Source organism: Scardinius erythrophthalmus (genome assembly GCF_964197995.2).
Source record: "Scardinius erythrophthalmus genome assembly, chromosome: 2".
Classification (NCBI taxonomy): Eukaryota; Metazoa; Chordata; class Actinopteri; order Cypriniformes; family Leuciscidae; genus Scardinius; species Scardinius erythrophthalmus.
The window spans coordinates 27,738,713-27,757,791 of record NC_138222.1 but is presented as its reverse complement, the minus strand read 5'-3'; the positions used below and the strand labels follow the sequence as shown (position 1 = coordinate 27,757,791).

General features: G+C 37.5%; 1 protein-coding gene across 4 annotated transcripts; it reads left to right on the top strand.

The window, feature by feature from the left end:
• Positions 1–1,493: 1,493 nt before the first annotated feature.
• On the top strand, positions 1,494–18,408 carry myzap (myocardial zonula adherens protein). Of its 4 annotated transcripts, none has more exons than XM_081348964.1 (15): positions 1,494–1,657; positions 2,185–2,828; positions 3,604–3,678; positions 7,967–8,062; positions 9,336–9,494; positions 9,618–9,710; positions 10,754–10,867; positions 11,059–11,211; positions 12,146–12,271; positions 12,667–12,795; positions 12,877–12,971; positions 16,237–16,342; positions 16,472–16,555; positions 16,837–16,943; positions 17,033–18,355. In XM_081348964.1, exons 2-15 carry the CDS (start codon positions 2,760–2,762, stop codon positions 17,382–17,384), a joined length of 1,758 nt encoding a protein of 585 aa, XP_081205090.1. In that variant the 5' UTR covers positions 1,494–1,657; positions 2,185–2,759; the 3' UTR covers positions 17,385–18,355. The 4 variants fall into 4 exon arrangements, with proteins under 4 accessions (XP_081205090.1, XP_081205092.1, XP_081205091.1 ...); XM_081348966.1 differs by having other exon boundaries at positions 1,504–1,657; positions 2,698–2,828; positions 17,033–18,408; XM_081348965.1 differs by having other exon boundaries at positions 1,539–1,657; positions 2,417–2,828.
• Positions 18,409–19,079: the final 671 nt, after the last annotated feature.

The window sequence follows — 19,079 nt, the reverse complement described above, 5'->3', positions numbered from 1 at the left end:
GCAGTACACTTGCAGAAACAGTGATGAAACCCAATACCTCTTTTTTCTTTAGCACTTTTCACAATACATATCGTTTCAAAGCAGCCTCACAGAAAATGCTTGTGCATTACAATTTAGAGTGATCTGCTATCAGAGTTGACTATTTCTAAGTTATGCTTTAGCTAACAGTGTATTAAAGGCAGAAAACAATGAGCTCATTGAAGTAATGAATACATTTTGTTAACAAATGATTATGATATATAGAAAATGTAGCATTGGTGCATGTTGATTCAAAGTTTGCTTCATCTGAAGTCCTTGCTGGAGCTGGACGCATCTATTCACTGGTGTACCTCTTCAGTGCCTTATTGAGCACTATAGGACTGAATGGGACTAGCAAACCTCCTCTAGTAGGAGACCACTCCAACAGGGATCCTATTTTCCATCATGAAAGGCATGAAACATAATCCCTGTGACCTTTCACATGCAGCTTGATCTGATCGTCCTGCTCATGGATTTCTATATAGTGGAGACCTTTGTTATATTCCAAAGATTGTTTGTCGCTAAAACAACCAATTTATCCCTGAGATGAAGATTAAATTGGGCCAGGTCTGTGTTTATGTGGGAAAAAAAGCCATAAGACATGAGATTTACAGCCTGTAGGCTATATGTTTTCCAAGGGGTGAATCTCACAAATATGGAGGGTTAATGATTACACACTGTAGTAGACTATCTGCTTCCTATATTAATGATTGACCTACAACTTGCGCACTTTGAAATATGTTAAGCAAACAAAATCACACAGATGAAAGATTTCATAGAGCAAAGTTTAAGGCATCTGCAGTGCAGTCTGTTTGTATATGACATCAATTGGTGTTGGACAAAATTAGAAAAGAATAAACAAAATTAAAGGGTTAGTTCACCCAAAAATTATGTCAGAATATGCCAACTTCCTTCTATATAGGTGAAAAACACTATATGAAAAGAGTAGTTTTCATAAAACAGTAGGTGAAAAGAACCCAGATTATCTACTACTTATGGCCATAGACTGTAAAAAAAAAAAAAAAAAAAAATATGGACGTAGTGTTCGTGACGTCACCTGTAGGTTTCTTAAGACCGTTTTTGAAGCCTAAAGTGGGCGTGGCCGACCGTCGCCATCTTGGCAGCGCGCCACTCCCGAATTTATTTATTTTTACAGTCAGACAATTAGCTGAGGTAACGTGACGGCTAACAAACAGCAGACAAATGGCTTATGATGACTAATGACCACATCAGCGGGAATTCACCTGTCACTCAAAAGTGGACACCCTTAGGCAGAATTTAAGGCTTAATATAATTTAAACGGATGAGTTATAAAAAAATTCACCCCCCTCGCAGTTGTCATGAAGGGCAAAATTAGCTGTATAGACCAAAGCCACTTTTTGCACCAGGCTGTAAACGTGTTTTTTTCTGCTCTAAAGTTAGGTATTTTAACATGGGGAGATACAGATTTGACTCACTTCTAGACCCAGCCTCAAGCGGCCAGTCGATGAATTGCCGTTGAATTCACTTCCGTGGTTTCAAGAGAGAGACAGGGAGGTTGCCGCTTGCTTATGGCGGGAGCATATATGAACACTTTACAATCCCATGAGGCTACAGGAGAAGAGTTGTAAATGGCAGTGAAGCTATGCAACTGATGCTGGTAGGTCATACAACCCAAATTTATACTATAGCCTATCAAACATACTTTTTAACGGTTGCAAAGTTGTACCTAATAGACTCATCATTTACTCACCCTCATGTTATTGCAAACCTGTATGACTTTTTACTCCTGCAAGAAACAAGTAGATATTTTGAAGAATGTTGTAAATCAAACACTTCTGGTGACCAATGACTTCCATTATATGGACTAAAAAAGCAGACATTTCTCAAAATATGTTCCACGGAGAAAGAAAGTCAAACAGGTTTGGAATGACATGAGAGTAGTAAATAATGTCAGAATTGTCTTGATTACATGATTTGAAATAATAACACATTATTACAATTATACAATGCTTTTCTCTTTTTGTTCCCACTTCTCATTGTTATGATCCAATTGATAATTTTTATGATCCAATTGCTAAATTAAATTAAATTAAAATCCACCACTATTATTCTATGCATAATAACAAGTCACACTACAATCAAAAGTGGTATAACCCGCCTAAGGTGTGACTCCTTCCCATGTAGAAAGAGAGAGGGCTCCACCCCAATGCCATTAACCCCACCCTATTAAAGCAGCCAGAGGTGGGAGCTGGAGACCGGTGGTGAAATGTGGCTCAACGGGTCTGATGGGAAACAAGGCTTACGTAGCCAGCTCAGATACTGAAAGACTGACTGACTCTCTCTCTCTCTCTCTCTCTCTCTCTCTCTCTCTCTCTCTCTCTCTCTCTCTCTCTCTCTCGATCTATCTCCCTGTCAGGAGGAGTCTATATGGGATGTTGTCACTCTGGAGTTGTCTGCACACTGGAGGGCTGTGTTTCTACTGACCTCTGCACATTGGAATACTGAGCCTCTTTTTTCCTCCTGATTCTCTCTCACTCACTCTCTCTGTTCTCATCCGGGGGAAGGAATTCTGGCAAAGCTGTTGAAGGGAACTTTTCCCCCCATTCTTCCTCTCTTTCACACACACACACACACACACACACACACACACACACACACACACACCACATTTATCCTGTTTTGGTGTGTCGCCTGCAGTGGTGGGCGCAGACGTTGCTAGTGTTTGTGTGGATGTGTGACTTGGACAGTGAAAAGGAGATATGCTGCAAAATGGAATGACTGGTGCCATTCGCACCACAACCACCACAGAGCTACCAGACCTCAATGAGGTAGGAAACACTAGTGAATAGTGCTTTTAGCTCGCTTACGTTTTCTTGCTCTTTTGAACTTTGTTTCCTTGTGAATGTTCGACTACAACTGATTCTCAATGAGGTGTTTATGTTTGTCTTTGTTTTGTTCATTCTCAGTCCTCTGTGTCTCTCACTCTGCTCTGGACTGTGCCCTAATGGCTTGTCCATATCCAGGCTAATCGTGCGCTGTTGATGTGTGCGAGGCAGCGTTGTGTTGTTCAGAGAGGGGCCTGTAATAAGAGCCACTGTCCTGGGAGGCAGGGCCCTGTCATGTTTATTTTATCAGGGCCTGGCGCTCAGCCGCTGTTGCTGCGGTCAGCTGCCATTCAGAGACATTCTTACAGCTAATCAACTGACACCCTCTCAGATGGTGCTAACCAGCGTAGAGGCCATCGAAACGCTGAGAACCACATTTTTGACTGTAGTAATTATTGATTTGAATTGAATAGACAGCCACATCTGAAGTGGTTAATCAGTGAAGCATTTATAAGGGCAGTCATATTTTAATACAGTATTGTTATTCTACTAGTATCAGCAGCCTTTTTCCTCCTCTTCATGCGTGACATTTCTCGGATCAGATAAACGTTATCTTTGACAGAACTTGGAAGTTTTTGTTTTGGTTTCAGTGAGATAATCTTGAGATAACAATCATCAGATTGTCTGCCTAATTAAACGTAGATTGTGACTAATCATTGTTTGTTTGTTTGTCTGTCCATTTTTGCATCTGTTTGTATCTGTGACGAATGTCCACCAGAGGAGAATCAGGCGTCTCAGATTAACCCTCCGGCCCGAGGACAATCCGAAAACCCAGAATGAAATCGGCAGCTCTGTAAGTATCATTTTAGCATCTTTCAGTACAGCCAGACAGTTTGGCGCTGACCATCTCTTCACGTCATAGTAAAACACTTCCTCTTTTCCCTGACTTTGATATCTTCAATCTGTTTGACTAGCTCCACAAATGGCATGATTACATAAATGACTGATTTCTTCAGATCATGACACTTCAGCTGGAGATACTCTAGATCTAGGGTTTATAACTCGGCGTCTGTGGTCCTATAGTGGTCACTGCAGATGTTTTCTTCCATTTGCATGACATTCTCAACTATTTTAAAATATTAATCTTTTTTTAATATATATATATATATATATATATATATATATATATATATATATATATATATATATATATATATATATATATATATATGAAGAGTTCAGATGCAAAAGCCTCTAAGTGCCATCTGAAAATTTCTTCTAGAATGACCATTTTTATCAAGCTCGTATATTTAAGTTCAATAATTTCACTTAAATGGCAATGCAAATTTACTATTAATTGTCATTTAAGTGAAATTACTGAACTTAAATATACAAGCTTTATAAAAATGATCGTTCTAGAAGAAAATTTCAGATGGCTGTTAGAGGCTTTTGCATCTGAACTCTTCATATATATATATTATTGTGTTTTTTTCACATTATATACAAAACAAGGAATACAAACAAAGCAACAACTGTAGACAAAAAATTATGTACACTACCTTTCAAAAGTTTGTGGTCAGTGGAATTTTTTTAAGAAATTAATACTTTTAGTCAGTAAGGACGTATTAAATTGATCAAAAGTGACAGTAAAGACTTTTAAAAAGACTTTAAAAATGATTTAACATAAATTATATGTATCATGGTTTCAACACTGATAATAACAAGAAATGTTTCTTGAGTTAGTTTCTTGTATTAGAATATAATCAGCATATTTGAATGATTTCTGAAGGATCATGTGATACTGAGGACTAGAGTAATTGCTGCTGAAAATTTAGCTTTGCCATCAAACAAATTTTAAAATATATTAAAATAAAAAACAAAACTGCTATTGCTAGTTTGATTAAGGTTGGAGATGAACTGTGCAGGACAGTCGATCGGCAGGAGCAGGATTGGGCACCCCTGATATATCGGATATATCTAGATGATTGACAAAAGGGGAAAAAAATGAACAGCCTTTAGGCTAAAGGGTGTGACAAATGGAATTTCAGAAAGGGGAAAATTTTCAACGTTTTTTTTTTTTTGTCTATGAATGATGGGTCCGTGTTTCAGAGAGATAAATCAGAGACTGTCTTTTCTCTAGGCCCATCACTTTGTGCGTCACAGATCCATACAGCCTTGCCAGTAGCATGATACGCACCTAAAAACACATGCAGATATGCACACAAGTGCGTGATTTCACACACCTACTCCCATTCTTGGAACTAGGCCTACCTGTAAAGATTTCATAGTTAAACGTCACTTTCCTTGCCAAGCCAATATGTTTAGAAACAAGTTAGACTTATAAATATCCTTGAGCTGCCCCCAAAGTTCAGAGTCACATGAAACAAAGCTCATGAAATTGAAACACCTATTTACCAAGGGAGGTGAAGTTAATTTTGAGCTTGTTTACAGATACAGGTTAGTCTGTGTGACAAATTAATATGTGTATTTGACAGTACCTGCGATTATAAGCCTTCTACTGACAGTGGTGTACTGAGAAAGAAGTCAAGAGAGGTGTGTCTGCACGTTCATGAGAGTTTTTATCTGTACCTTGGCCTGGAACTTTCACTCTGCAGCTCTTAGTCCTTGAAGTTCAACTGATATCCGCCCTGTTTGGTCTCTGATAGGAGCTGCTTTGGGAACATCAGGCACTTTCGTAGCCCAGACACTAATGAGAAATAGAAATCCAGGAGCTCAGCCAACAAAAAACTGTTGATGGCCTTATCAGTGTCTGTCTCATGGGAAGGGCCAGCGTCAATAAACAAAACCCAGGCCTGCCTGATGAGCTGCCAATGGCCAGTTAGTTTGGGAATTTGGCGATTGCGAATTTCAAGTGAGGGCAAAAGATTTCCCATGCAGATTTCACATTGTGGTCACATCGGCCATAAACATACAATTTTGCAGATATTTTGCTAACGTGACTGCACCTTTATGCATGTAAATGAGCTTTTTTTGTTAACATATTGGAGAATATTAAACTTTTATTTAGCTTTTATGTTAATATTAACCAGTTATAAGTATCTAGTTGCCTATCTTGGTGAGGTCAGGTTTCACATGGGGATTTTGCATTGACTTTCAATATAAAGCTTGTAATGTAATTCTTTGCAACATAATTGGTGACATAACTGTACAAAAGTGAAACAAAGTCAATGGAAGACAAAATGAGGAGAGGGATAGTTAAGTGTAAAGACTAACATTTCATTTAAGTGAGATATTCTATTACTGTCTTAACAAAGAACCAAGACCAGAATTCACTGCAAAATTAAGATGGGTGTGTGTGGTAATCCTATCCTCCATTGGATACTGTCTACCTGTGGCCTGGATTGCCCGAGTTACAGCTGTTGGATTACAGGAAGACTTGAAATTTGCACTGATCCAGGACCAGTATTACAATAAAAACATTTAGCTAAACAACAAAGAATGACAACAAAACTGGTCTCAGCAAAGCCGGGGAGCGCAGCTCTATACCGACAACACCCCCTGCATGGAAACAGATATAGTGTACTGTAAAATACACCCTCCAGCACATCTTTCTACAACAACAGACCTCAGTGAATAGTGTTCAATTCAATCAGTAAGATTATGTGAGCAGCATAGAATATGAAACAGGGAAAACACTCTAAGATGGCAGATGGCAAAGTGGTATATTAATATTCTGCACAGAAATGTTGTCAAAAAGAGCATTAAAGTTTAATGCAACTGAACTTTGTTAATGTTGTCTGCAATTGAATTGTTTGATGCTTTTAGTAAAGCATTTCTGTGAAATGTTATACTGTCTGGAGGATTGTTTATACCAGTAACTGTATTTTCTAGCATAAGTACGGCGCTTAGTGTTTTATTATTACATTTAAATGGACAGTTCACCTGAAAATGAAAATCTGTAAATTTTTACTCACCCTCGTGTAATTCCGAATCCATAAGACTTTCATTTGCCTATAAAACGCAATGAAGATGTCTTTATTTTCCGTTGCCTTTGTGAACTTTTTTTTTTTTTTTTTACAATTTTATTATCTTTTTGAAGCAACGTTTTAATGGAATAGACTTTTAATAGGACAGAAATCTGCTTTGATTAAAACTATCTTAATTTTTGTTTTAAAGATGAATGAAAGTTTGGAATGACATGAGGGTGAGGAATTGATTTTTAAGAGAACTATCCCTTTAATACTTTATGAAGTAATCATCTAATTGAAGGAATAAGGCACTCGAGGCTGCTCTGTATCAGGATGGCCACCCCAAAAGATGAATTACTCTATTAGATTTATTAGGCCTTTATTAGATTTATTATGAAATCCATAAAATGATTCCTAAACATAACTCATATGGCTACACATAAGGCCAAAAAAACTCATATGGCTACACATAAGGCCAAAAAAACTCATATGACAACACATAAGGCCAAAAAAGGAGGTCCTGTGTTCAACTATTTAAATTTCTCTCCCTTCTTTGAGTAGCCTACCTTAAATGTACTCTCATGGGCTTGTTTTTGTGGATTATCTGTCAAGTTCTATGAAGTCCAGTGCAGAAGGCCATGATAACACTGGCATCATTGTTCTATCTTATCTCCACGCACTCCCACACATCTCTCCCCGTCTGTCAGAATCAGAGGAAAACATTTATCCAGCATTCTCAACATCTGATCCTTTTTGCTAATGAAGAACTGTTCTCATGTTCGCCGTAACAGAGTTCAGTCTCTGTCAGATAGGAGGCTGAAGCTCTGTGCTTTGTTTTGGAGAGGAGCCCTGAGGAGGTGTGGTCATGACATGAATGAGATTACAGTTCTGAGAAACTATGTCCTGAGAAGAGCAAAGGGGACGCCGCACCCTGATCACAGCTGGAATTCATTAATGTTGTTTCATCTCGGTACAACGTGAAAACAGCACCATGTAAAAGATGGAATATGGTTTCTTATAAACAGGAAGACTGAGCCTTTTTACAATTGTTGCACAAAAACATCTAGCAAGGGCAAAACCTGTGATGTCTGATAATGCCTTTTCCTCAACAATTTGTGAACGCAACATTGGTTTTCTAAATATCAACCCAAGCATCAATATGTGTCTGAAAAATTTGATAAACCTCTAAAGATACCATGTGTTACATCGCAGGGGGAGAAATTGGTCAATGGTTCCTGGAAAAAGAAAAATGGGCTCATGCAGAGAGAAAGGCCGCCTGGGAGAGAATCACCTCAACAAGAAGAAAAGGTATGACAGCTTCACAAACAAACTCAAATGTCTATTACTTGTGTAAAGATTAATCATATGATTCTTCTTGTATGATCATAAGTTGTTCAAACACTTGGCGTCAGTAAAATTTTTAAGACTTTTATTCAGCAAGGGCACATTAATTTGTGTTAAATATTAAATAAAATATTACACGTTTTCCTCAAAAAATATTAAACTGTTTATTAGAATGATTTCTGACGGATCATGTGACACTGAAGACAGGAGTAATGATGCTGAAAGTTCAGCGATGCATCAGGAATAAATTACATTTTAAAATATATTAAAATAGAAAACATTTTAAATTGTAGTTATATTTTACAATATTTCTGTTTTTACTGTATTTTTGATCAAATAAATGCAGCCTTGGATCCATTATATAACTGTGCTTTCAAACACAATAGACTACATATATTTTCTATATATGTTTGAATGTCTTTGTACCACCTGGTAATATTATTTGAGTTATTTTATCTATGATAGTGATGGAGTTTAAAACACAGGTGCTGGTTTCCCAAAAGATATTTGTGTTTGGTGTGTTATTGTTTGCCAAGCAAGCATGAGCTGCACTGTATCTGTACAATTTGGCTTCAGGGCATTCTTTGCACAGTAAAATGCTTGTTCACTTTCTTAAACATCACAAAAGAGCTTTCTTAAGGCATGCAAAACATGAAATATGACTCCTTTAGACACTGAATCTTAGAGACATAAACAAGTTCCCAGGACCTAGAATCCTGCAGCAGAATCAGAATGAATTGCAAGGCCATTGATTGCTTTCACTTTGCCCTTGAGCGAGAGCTTCTCACCTGTAGTTTGCCCAGGAGGAATGCTATTGGCATTTTCCTTTCGCCTTGGCATTGTCATGAAAGACATATTTTCGCACTGGATAATGTTAACACAACAGCATTCCAAGTTTCAAGTTCCTTTTCATATTGCTGGTGAAACTAGCAGATAGAAAAAGGACTTGGGTTTTTAATTCTTTCGGACTGGGATGCAGAAATACGACACCCTTGCTTAGGACTATTGTGACTGTCTGCATCCCAACCTCTCATTGTGAACACTCAGCAGCAATGATAACATATCACAAATATACACCCATAACAGCAAAAGTCTCACTCTTATTTGTTAACCAGGATGCTCTAGTAGGCATACATACACAGCCGTGACATTGGTCTTGTAAACACAACAGTGGCACTCTCTCCTTTTAAACACATCCACAAGCTGAAACCTGACCCCTGTGGTCCTGTTCCCCCAGCAGCCTATGACCAATGGCATCAGTAGGGAACAGCTCGCTCAGCGCGGGCCCAGGGTTTATGGTGTGGTGCACAGCACAGGCTCCGACCACCAACCGGAAGTGATGGCACGAGACTGGTCTGCCAGTCACCTGAGGGATGAGATGAAATACATCAGAGAGGTGAGCGCAGAGACTTTTCTTCTGGTACCTAGCTAACTGTAAGGTTAACTCTTATTAGCAGATACTTGATATTCTCCAGGAATGTACATCCAAGCAGATAACGTATTTCTTCTGTCCTCAAAGGTGCGTGACTCTTTGGAAAAAGTACGAGAGCGGATGTATGGCCAGTTTGGAGGGATGCAACAATCAGTGCAAAAATTATCTCAGGAATTAAAGGTGAGCAAAATGCTGCATGGTATTAAGGTTATAATGTATAATGTACTAGTAAAAATAAACCCCTGATCACCCTGTAATAATGTTACAATGACAGGCTGACTGCAGATTATTACACAGCTACTCGGCAAATAAATGAATGGGCATCAAATATTTGACTTCAAATTATTTTATAATTTCAAAAATAAATATTTATACATTATTATGTAATAATAATAATTAAAAAATATATAATTCTAAAAAAATGTGTCCTTTTCAATGTACAAAACATTCGGCCTAGCAATAAGACAAACACTGCAACAATTACTTTATTATTAATACTCACGCCCTCCCAGGTTTGTTTTACTACAATAGGTAAAGGTTGGAATAAATTAGATTAGGCTCTTTGCACAGACTTTTACCCCAATTTGCTGTCTGGATGAGTCGATGCTGGCTGTCGGAAATCAGGGTCAGTCTTCCAGTTGTCAGATTTGACAGAAAATTGCATAGGTGTGTGATGAGCACAAGATTTTTTTTGCGATTTTAGAATACATATTATTTTTATTTTTTCATGTGTCTCCTAGCAACAAAGTGCACGTTTCTTCATGAGTTTGTTTTCAGACTGACTTGAAAAGTCTGGTAGTGTGTGAATAGTTCACCCTCAAGTTGTTCCAAACCTGTATACATTTCTTTCTTCTGTTAAACACAAAAGAAGATATTTTAAGGAATGTTGGTAATCGAACAGTTGATGGGCCCCATTGACTTCCATAGTATTTTTTTTTTCCTACTATGGAAGTGGTCTGGTTACCAACATTCTTTAAAATATCTTCTTTTGTGTTCAGTAGAAGAAAGAAACTCATACAGGCTTGGAACAACATGAGAGTTAATAAATGTTGACAGAATTTTCATTTTTGGGTGAACTATCCCTTTAAGTGTATGATGAACAGTTATTTCAGTTACCCAAAGTCACTCACGATTAACCAATCAGCCAGCTGTGTAATAATACCCAAGATTACATTTTATAGTGGTACGACAAGTTCTCAATGTGCTGACTGTGTTTGTACTAGGCGGCCAACTCTCATAAGCGTTTCCTAGAGTCAGAGGTGAGGACGAGAAGTGCAGCTATGGACAGCTTTGACCAGATGAACAGCTCCCTCTTAACAGCAAACATTGATCTGCAGGTACACAATCAATACAGTCATTGCCATTGGGACAAAGGTCTGTTCAGAGAAAGCTCTAGACGTTGTTTTTGTAGTCAACCTGCTTAGACTGGTCAACAAAAAAAACCTTTACTGCCAGCATAAATGCATGCTTTCAGAAACTACCTTTGTATTCATCCATATGATGTGATGTTGATCATGTCTGCTTTTAGAAATCATTGCTGGAAAGCTGTCATAACCGTGTGGGGAACAGGGATGAGATGAGATCTCTGCGCAGCTCGTTGGAGAAGACAGAGGAGAAACTCAAGGAAACAGAGAGACAACTAGCAGCAGCACAGGCTGAAAACCAGTCTCTCAAACATCAGGTGCTTGCAAGCACACACAAACTGCTATTATACAATGCTATTATTATCGAGCAGACCCTCCATGGTATGAACATCCTTATACCATAGACTATGCCTCTTTTTTTGTTAGTGAAACATAACGTCGAACACCTAGGCTAGTATGCAAATTTGGTCCCAATTTACAAAAGGAATATTTATGAGATATGCTGACATGAGAAGTGGTCCGCAGCGTGCTATATTTTATCTAAAACTCTTCAAAAGATTTTGCAGGTTTTTCATTTTTCTAATTATTACATATACCGTTTTTAAACCTCATATTAATTGAGAGACTTCTGTACATGGATTAATAGTACACCGTGAAAGAAATCCACCTATTTCAACTCATTTGCTGCCTTAAATTTGTGCATAATCAACTTGATTGCACAAATCATTTAAACTTGAATTATATTAAACTGACTTGAAAATGTTAATTGAATCTCATATAATTTATAAAGAAAGTTGTAAATGATTCAATTATTTTGTTGAGTTAATGTAAAAACATAAGTTGCCATGACTTCCTGATCATACTGTATAATTTTTTCAGTAGTTAAAACCCTTAGACATACACTGTTACATACAGTGAGGTCTTGTACTTGGATGTTTTCATTTTCTGCATAATGTATTTGTTATACTTATAAGTGAATGTCAAAATTGTACTGTATTGTATGCAGTATTTAGGTTCAAAATAAATATATAGTCAAAAAAAAAAAAAGTTACAAATTTTGTCCAGTTTGCTTTAATGGCTCGACAAATGTTTGTAAAACCTGATGATAGTGTTCTACAGCATGATTTGAGATTATCCAAAGAGTATCTCTTGTGCTTCATTGGAAACAAGAACATTAAATGCTTAATGTCACTTTTTTACATGTTAATATCCATGCTATTTGACAACTAAATTGCTTTTTTTGGTGTGTAGGTGGAGACTTCTCAGGAGGCGAAGACTCAAGCATTGAAAGAGTTGAGTGCTAAGCTACAGAGGGAATATGAGGAACAGCTGCAGGAACAGCAGAGGACGCACAGAGAAGAGATAGAGGCTTTGCAGGTACAGATATGACCGAACAAACAGACTCTCACAATGCCTTACTGTCCAACTACTTCAGCAAGAACTGCACTGCATGGGAATGCGACAAAAGCGTTAGTTTATATGTGTGTGACTTTTTAAAGACTTTGTTATATCTTGACTCTTTGCTAAAGATTACTTTTGTATTATACTTTGCAAGCAGGGCATGATGATTCCAATCTCATAACAGGAAACATCTGTAGATATTCACCAGGGAGGAGAGAAAAATGTCCATTTGTTTTGCTAAGTAAGGGTGCCACCTAGTGTTGATAGTGAAGATTTCAGTCAGAGCGGGTGACGGTAACTGACTGATGAACAGAGGCAAATATAAGTGACTGTCGTTCTGAGTGTATAAGGAAAGACCTGTTTGTCCACAGGCACAGCTTGATGACTACATGAGGAGACTTGAGGAGGCTGAGAGGAATGCTCAGATAGCTGAGGCAAAGATCGCTGAAAGGGACCAAAGAATTACTGAGGTGGAAAGGCTACTAAACTGTATGGCTCAGGTAAATAATATGTTTGCTCAGTCGTTCCCTGTCACCCCTGAAGAAAACTATTTATAAAACACTTCTCTCTCTCTTTAACAGGAGAAGGGTGACCTGATAAAAAGACTTGTTGAATGTGAACAACGCCTACGTGGTTTGGACCAAATTGACCACGTAGACAAAGCTGCGGCCAAACAGTAAGACATCTAATGTATTCCTATAATGAGTTTGCAGCTGCTGAGTCCAGTGATGTCATGTTTGCTTCATTCAGGATGGTTTCAGATAACCAGATACCATTACTATAATAATAATAATAATATTTCAAGTAGGCCTAGGAAAATAGTACATTAATATTTGCTTTTTAATGCATTCAAATAATTAATGCAGCATAGATTACTGACAGAGATGCTATGTAAAAAGCACAGCTAAATATGACATTTATTATAATGGGTTTAGGTGACTATTATTTGTGACCCTGGACCACAAAACCAGTCACATGGGTCAATTTTTCGAAATTGAGATTTATACATAATCTGTAAACTGAATAAATAAGCTTTCCATTGGTGTATGGTTTGTTAGGATAGGACAATATTTGGTCGAGATACAACTGTTTGAAAATCTGGAATCTGAGGGTGCGAAAAAATCTAAACATTGAGAAAATCGCCTTTAAAGTTGTACATATACAGGGCTCCTGACTAACTTTTTTTATTAGGAGCGCTGTAGCCCCTGACTTAAAATTTTAGGAGCACAAGCAGAAAATTTAGGGGCGCACCTTAAATCATCTTACAATGCAATTATTCACATTTTCCCCCAAAATAACTGTATTACTGACAAATGCTTTGATAATAAATAGCCTTAACGTGCAGAAATGGTGCAGTTTTATTTTAAGATCACAGGCTCCAGACTAACATTTGAGGGCAGCGGCACTAAGTTCTACAGAAAGTATTTGGTAGCACTGTGGGATGACAAAGCAAAGCACTGAGCTAAATTTGAGGTGTATAGATAAAGTTAACTTTAATTATTATCATTCATAATGTCTTAATAATTCAAAAGCAAAATGAGTGACAAAATAGATATTAGGGAGTGAAAATAGCCAATAAGCGTCCTCTGCAGCTATGTTTACAATAGTAATTTAATATTTTTTTCTTTTCTTTTTTAAATAAGTGTGAGTTTTCCTACTTCTTGAAACTTTTAGTTTTATAAATAGGGACAATCTTTAAAGGATGAACAAAAAATGTTTTGGTCAACACATTAAAAATAACATTTAAATATGATATTATAGTTTTCAAGTGCTGGAAAAAGATGTGTAGGCTACTGTTATAAACACAATATACCATAGTTACAGTAAGTGGTGTTACTACATTAAATCCATGGTGAATGTTGCTGATCTGTGGACCTAAAGCCTTCTATAACTTGTTCGTTCATTGCACATGTTTCTCCTGGTTTCCACGTCAGCGCTGTTTGATCTGATATATGGTTTATAACAGAGAATTCTGCGTCAAATCTGAATGTTTCTCACTGGATCTCGCAGCAATGTTATTAATTCTGTCGCGAACTCAATGGATTTCTTCACTGGATCTCCACGATGTAACTGTTTCGCGTAATCGCGATCGGCCCGCGACTGGCGAGAGAAGCTCTGCGCTGTCTATTATTGGTTCGAACTATTAAACGGTCTATGAAGTAGAAATGAGTAGCGCAGCGCAGTTTTTTTTCATTTTATTTAATAACATGTCACGGAATACTCTGCTTGAGGCTGAGATGCGTTTTGTGTTTAAACTGCGAAGTGCCTGCAAACTTCTATTTCCCCGCAGTTCTGGGGTAGCGACTGCAACATTCGCAGCTCATGGAGTTCGTCACCTTACTTACAGTACCTCAACCAGCTGAATTTTCGTAGCCAGTCTTCCCGAAAATAGTGGGTTCAGGCCTTTATCATCACCCGACCGACTGTGTCTGTCCCATAGACTGTAAAAAAAATAGGTCTGTCCGTGACATTGATATTTGTCTCCGTCTCCTTCCCACAGACGTTTAACTTGCGCGCGCTCGCTTATCTCTAGGACCCTCCCCCTCCACACATTAGCCAGTTACAGTGGCCATACGCTGATTTCACGCAGCCGTTATTTTGAAATCGAAAGCGAGGCTCCGGTGGGAAGAAAACCGGAAGTGTCGCCTTTAATCACAGGAGAGTCGTGAATGCGATGGCGTATTGTTGTGTTTAATGATGTTGTGTCAATTCTAAAACTGTACATACATTTCTTTCATACTTTAGACTATATATAGTGAAATTCATTTATAAATAAAATATTTTTTTATATAATTCAGAAAGTAAAAAAAGAAGCAGGAATGAACTATATACATATCCTATATTGGATATTAACATCCAAAAGTGTAAATCGCGGCAGCAGCTTCAGGTTGGTAGTCCAAAGGCATTGTTGTTTATCTTTACTTCCGGGGTTTTTCCCACCGGAGCCTCGCTTTCGATTTCAAAATGGCGGCTGCGTGAAATCAGCGTATTCCCTATTCTTCTCACACTCATTGGCCTGCTACACATTCCGGATTCTTTGACGCGCCCCTTCCACATTTAACGTAAAAAAAAAAATTACTGGTCGCACATGTGCGACTGGATGTAAAATTCAGTCGCACATTCTCAAATTTTGGTCGCAAAATGCGACCATTTGGTCGCAGTCTGGAGCCCTGCATATATGTTCACGATTGTGCTGCATTCACTCACAAAAATAAAGGTTTTATATATTTACGGTAGGAAATTTACAAAATATCTTCATGGAACATGATCTTTACTTAATATCCTAATGATTTTTGGAATAAAAGGAAAAGTTTATCATTTTGACCCATACAATGTATTGTTGGCTATTGCCACAAATATACCCGTGCAAATTATGACTGGTTTTGTGATCCAGGGTCACATTTATGGTTTACTTAAATTAAAAGTTGTTATAATATTTGTAATGTTCTGAAATAGTTAATAAGTGATAAATAAAAACATTCTGATAATTTGCAGTTTAGGCCTGGCCTTCAATTATACTGTTATTGAGTTATTATGTGGCTATAATTACTTAGTTTATCTCCAGAAATTGAAAAAACAATTCAATTAATAAGTATCAGTATTGGTATCGCTGACACTTGCTTTCATTCATAGTAGATAGTAAAAAGATGACATGAAACAAATATTTTATCAATACTGTCTTTTTTGTTTCTACATTAACTTGGAGATTCCGTGTGAAAATATATGAATGATTACAAATTTGTATGTTACTCTTATGTTAATCGCGATTAATTATAGAAACCTGTGCGATTAATTAGTTATTTTTTATTTAGTCTGAAAATGTCTTAATTTTGCCCTCTCAGAGAAAAAATAAATGCCACCAAAGATTCTGATGGTATAATTTGATTTCAATATTTTATTGCATGTATTATATCTCTCATAAGCCGCATGTTTCCTCCCAGGTCCGAGCAGCTGAAAGGAGAAGCCGCAGAACTGCGAGAGAGAATAAAGCACCTCAATGACATGGTGTTCTCTCAACAGAGGAAGGTCAAAGCCATGATAGAGGAGGTAAGGATTTACAGAGACTGTTTCTTCTGGTAATAAAGAGTATTCCATGTACACAAAATGAACCAAAACCAAAAATCATGACACCATTATTGTTTTAATTATGAAACAAACAAACAAACAATTCTGCAGGTTGAAACCTTGAGAGCAAAAGTTGCACAGAAGGATATATTCATCGCTGAGCTACTGGACAGGATTGCCATTGTGGAGTGTGAGGTAAGAGCAACGTTTTCCATGTAGCAAAATGTGATTTTTGCCTGTCCCTCGCCTCTACAATCTGGAAAGCACAGATTGGTTGGAATACGCATGCTGAATATGATTATTCCAGAATCCATCACTATTCTATCAGCTGGACTCTTTGAGTCTCTTTGGTGGTTATTCAGATTTCTCATACAGTACATCTTATTTGAATCTGTCTTTGTCCATTGTCATCTTTATATATCTGTGAAATCAATTCTCCACTCTGATCTGACTCTGTCCTTTGCTTTGCTTCCTAGAATAATGAGTTAGAAGACAAGTTGAAGTATTTTATGTCTGTACAGAAAGCATCTGAGACTAAAGTAGTCACCAGGGACGTTGGAGTTGGCTGTGACCTGCCCGTTAGGTAATGAGCGCAAGATCACCTTGCCATAAGAAATGTAAAACTGCTTTCGAGGCCACGGCTTTACACGCATGCTCTCCCTGTTCTCATAGGTCTGAGGAGCCGCTGTATGTCGCTCCTTTCCAACCCAGCCCTGTCTCACCGACCCCAAGATCCTCTAGCAGACTGAGCAATAGTCTACTTAAATACACCCCTGGCCAGTACAGCACAATGCTGCGGTCCAGTGCAGCACATACACAAGAAACAACGAGCAGTACCACACAAACCGCAACTCTATCTTCAAGTTCTGTTCAGACAACAAGCAATGAAGACGGGAATGCCGAATCTCCGCCGGCCTCAGAACTGTCCTCTGCCACCAGCCCTCAAGCGAGAACCAGCCCGTCACAGATCTACACTCCTTTTATGAAACTGATGGAGATGAGCGCGAAGAGGAACATTGATTGAAATGGCAGTGGCCGAAGCTGATGGAACATGAAGTATTTTTGTTTTGTCACTGCTCGTGTAACATTGCAGTATATGTAAATAACCTACTGATCTGTGAATAACTTATTTTAGTAGTATACTGATGCACTCTATTTTGCTTTGTTTACAAAAAAAGTGATTTTATGTGAAAGCCCTCTATATTTTACAATTATCTATTTATATTTTCATTTTTCTGAGTGTATAACCCATATATTATTTTGTTTTATATATATAAAAAAACTCAATAATAGGCTTTTTCAGCAAAGAAATGATGGTATCAGCTGTGATCAAAGCTCAAAACTTGAGTTTTAATAGATGTTTTTCACTTTAACGTGTGCATTTAACGTGTTTAATGGTTCCATTTATGTGTACAAAGAGAGTTGTTGACATCAGTGGTCTCATACTCTATTGCACTTTCCACCTGGAGTTGCTTGATGCTCATGCTCCAGCTTATTCACCTGATTTTTACCGTTCATCGACATTTATTCAGAAGGCCAGTTTAAAGAAAAGGTGTTCGTTCTAGACCAGAGTGCATCACCCAGACAGAGCGAAGATTGCTGAGAGGAATCAGGGCTCTGTGGATTGTTCAAAGCGTTAATGTGTTCATGCACTTTTCTGAAGACTTGCTTCAGTTGCCAAAATCTCATCATGATTTATGATGACTGCAAATTAAGGTTTATAAAGTGCTTTTGAGTATTAACCTGTCATACAAAACGCTAAAATACAGTATATTTGGTATTAAATATTTTTCACTGACTGAGCACTATATTTACACAGAACTGGGTATATTGTTCAATAAATAAAATGTCCAAATCTCCCACTCACTGGACTTTTTTTAAATTAATGGTTATAGGTCTAACTTACTGATCTGTGAGAAATCTCTTTTTAAAAAGAACGCTAATTGTATGTGTTATAAATAAATTATTGACGTTATATAATTATGCAATTAATGTAAAATGTAACTTTTTATGTATAATGCTAGGCATAAGTGTATTTTTTATTATTCTTAGATCTGAGTCAGTCTCTATCACACACACACACACACACACACACACACACACACACACACACACACACACACACACACACACACAAAACGGGTGTTGTTTATCACACTGGATAAGTCCGCACGCGCCGCTCCACTCAGTGTTGTCATGACAACCTAACAATCCGGAAGAACTCCACAAGCGCGTCTGCGGTGAGCGGTTGTGTTAATAATTATATTATTTTTTTCATTTAGATCATTGTTGTGTTACAGAGTGATTATACATTGAGTATTCACAAAAGTATCTTGTTGACCACCACCCAAATCAAACTTTTTATTGCCTTTTTTATGGAGGTCTGATCAAGGGGTCAGACAAACATTAGGCTAACGTTATGTGAAATAGCAAACTAGCAAGCAACTATAAAATTTACTTGCTGCTTGAACTAATTATTGTCCAGGTAATTTACTGTTGCAGTTGTAATACTATTATGGAGGTGTTATGGTATATAACCATGGTAAGTTACTGTTTTTTACTTGGTACTCCTGGTATTAGTAATTCCAAGAATACCATGGTAAGTATTATTATGTTAACCTACATGGCCAAAAACATAATAATACAGTAGTGCCATGTAAAAAAAAAACACCATGGTACTCTCTCTCTCTCTCTCTCTGAAGATATTACTGTTTGATAG